Source organism: Octopus bimaculoides, chromosome 14 (assembly GCF_001194135.2).
Source record: "Octopus bimaculoides isolate UCB-OBI-ISO-001 chromosome 14, ASM119413v2, whole genome shotgun sequence".
NCBI lineage: Eukaryota > Metazoa > Mollusca > Cephalopoda > Octopoda > Octopodidae > Octopus > Octopus bimaculoides.
Genome location: NC_068994.1, coordinates 19982518 through 19984448, shown reverse-complemented (window position 1 = coordinate 19984448; position 1931 = coordinate 19982518). Strand labels below are relative to the sequence as shown.

Genomic DNA, 1931 nt, shown 5'->3' with positions numbered 1-1931 from the left:
ATATATATATATATATATATATACATATATATATATATATATACGACGGGCTTCTTTCAGTTTCCATCTACCAAATTCACTCACAAGGCTTTGGTTGACCCGAAGCTATTGTGGTAAACACTTATTCAAGGTGCCATGCAGTGGGAGTGACCCTGAATCATGTGGCTGGGAAGCAAGCTTCTTACTACACAATCACACTTGCTCCTGTGTCCCTTTTTTAAGATAGTAATTTGAGATTTGTGAAAGGTTTGCTGGGTGATCGCGTAATGGTATAACTCATTGCTAGTCTGTTTTGTGGTGGTTGCTCTTGTTGTTGAGAGCCAAGTCAACCCTGTCAAAAAAAACCTTCCATTAAAAACATTCCTGTTATGACAACTTATCTATATATAAAGATGAGTACTGTTGATGTTACTTACTCTGTAGGTGGCACCGGCAGTCAGTTAGATTAAACTTATGTTCAGACGGGCATGTTCGTTCAACATACACACTGTTCTCCAAGATGTAGTATTTGCCTTGGTCAGTGTGAACTTTGTAACTTTCGGGACACTCTAAATTAGGAAAAAACAACAACAAATATACGAGTTTGAATTAATTATATTTATAATCGGAGTAAAACAACCGAGTGAACAATTTGGCGATTATTAACGTATCTTTTAAAACAGGAATGAAGTAACTGAGTAGAGAAATGAATTATCAACTTTCACTTCGTAGCAAGCATTTTATTGTCATAAGAAAAAAAAAGTACTGTATTCTATACTATCTCAGTTCGTCCGCCTCTCGAAAGTTAGATAACAACTCATCTAGTGTCATGTCACAGTAGGAGCTTAAATCAATATTTCATACTCTAAAACTTTTTTCTCAACGATACATAAAAATTTAAGAAAGATTTGTATTTAATAATTTCAGGAGTCACAGCAGAAGTATTTTCAACATGACTTCTGTAAGAAGAGCAAAGATCATTTTCAAGTTTTTAAAATTTGATTTGATTTTGCAGGCATCAACATGATTCTCAAACCCGTCATTTTTTGGATGGTTTGAGAAATAAGGCGAAAATTTTGTATACACTTGAAATAATAATAATGACAATAATAATAATAATAATAATAATAATAATAATAATAATAATAATAATAATAATAATTGATAAATATGGAGACCCGAGAATTGAGATCGTTAAGATGCAGCAGCTACCAGAGTCAAACATGAAGGTTGTCCCTATTGTGATCGGAGCATTGGGTTCAATACCACCTAACCTGAAGAAACATCTGGAAACTTTAGAAATACCCTGCAATCTAGGTGTATTGCAGAAATGGGCATTACTTCGAACTGCAAACATATTGCATAAAGCACTGTCTGAGGTCCTTGCTGTGATTTGACAGACAGTACAAACCCCCGGTAGACATAACATCTTCAATCAACAACATCACGATGTTGGATACTGTGCGACGTCTTAAATAATAATAATAATAATGGTATCAAATTTTGCCAGAAGGGCAGCCATTTTTGGGGAGGGGATGTGTCGATCACATTGACCCCAGTGTTCAACTCGTATTTAATCCATCGCCTCAAAGGATAAAAGGTAAAGTCGACCTCGGAGGAATTTGAACTCACAACAACAATAATAATAATCCTTTCTGTTACAGGCACAAGGCCTGAAATTTTAGGAGAAGGGACTAGGCGCTTACATCAACTCCAGTGTTTTGCTGATACTTAATTTATTGACCTCGAAAGGATGAAAGGCAAAGTCAACCTCGGTGGAGTTTGAACTCAGAACATAAAGACTGGTGAAATGCTGCTAAGCACTTTGCTCGGTGTGCTAACGATTCTGCCAGCCCACCGCCTTGCTCAATAATAATAATAATAATAATAATAATAATAATAATAATAATAATAATAATAATAATAATAATAATAATAATAATAATAATAAT

General features: G+C 34.5%; 1 protein-coding gene across 1 annotated transcript in view; it reads right to left on the bottom strand.

Moving 5' to 3' along the window:
* Window positions 1-393: 393 nt before the first annotated feature.
* The window catches only part of LOC106869024 (uncharacterized), a 31529-nt gene continuing 29991 nt past the window's right edge, over window positions 394-1931 (bottom strand). The window contains exon 6 of the mRNA XM_014914517.2: window positions 394-548. Within this exon, the coding sequence (XP_014770003.2) occupies window positions 409-548 (140 nt within the window). The 3' untranslated portion in view covers window positions 394-408. The remainder of the gene's footprint in view (window positions 549-1931) is intronic.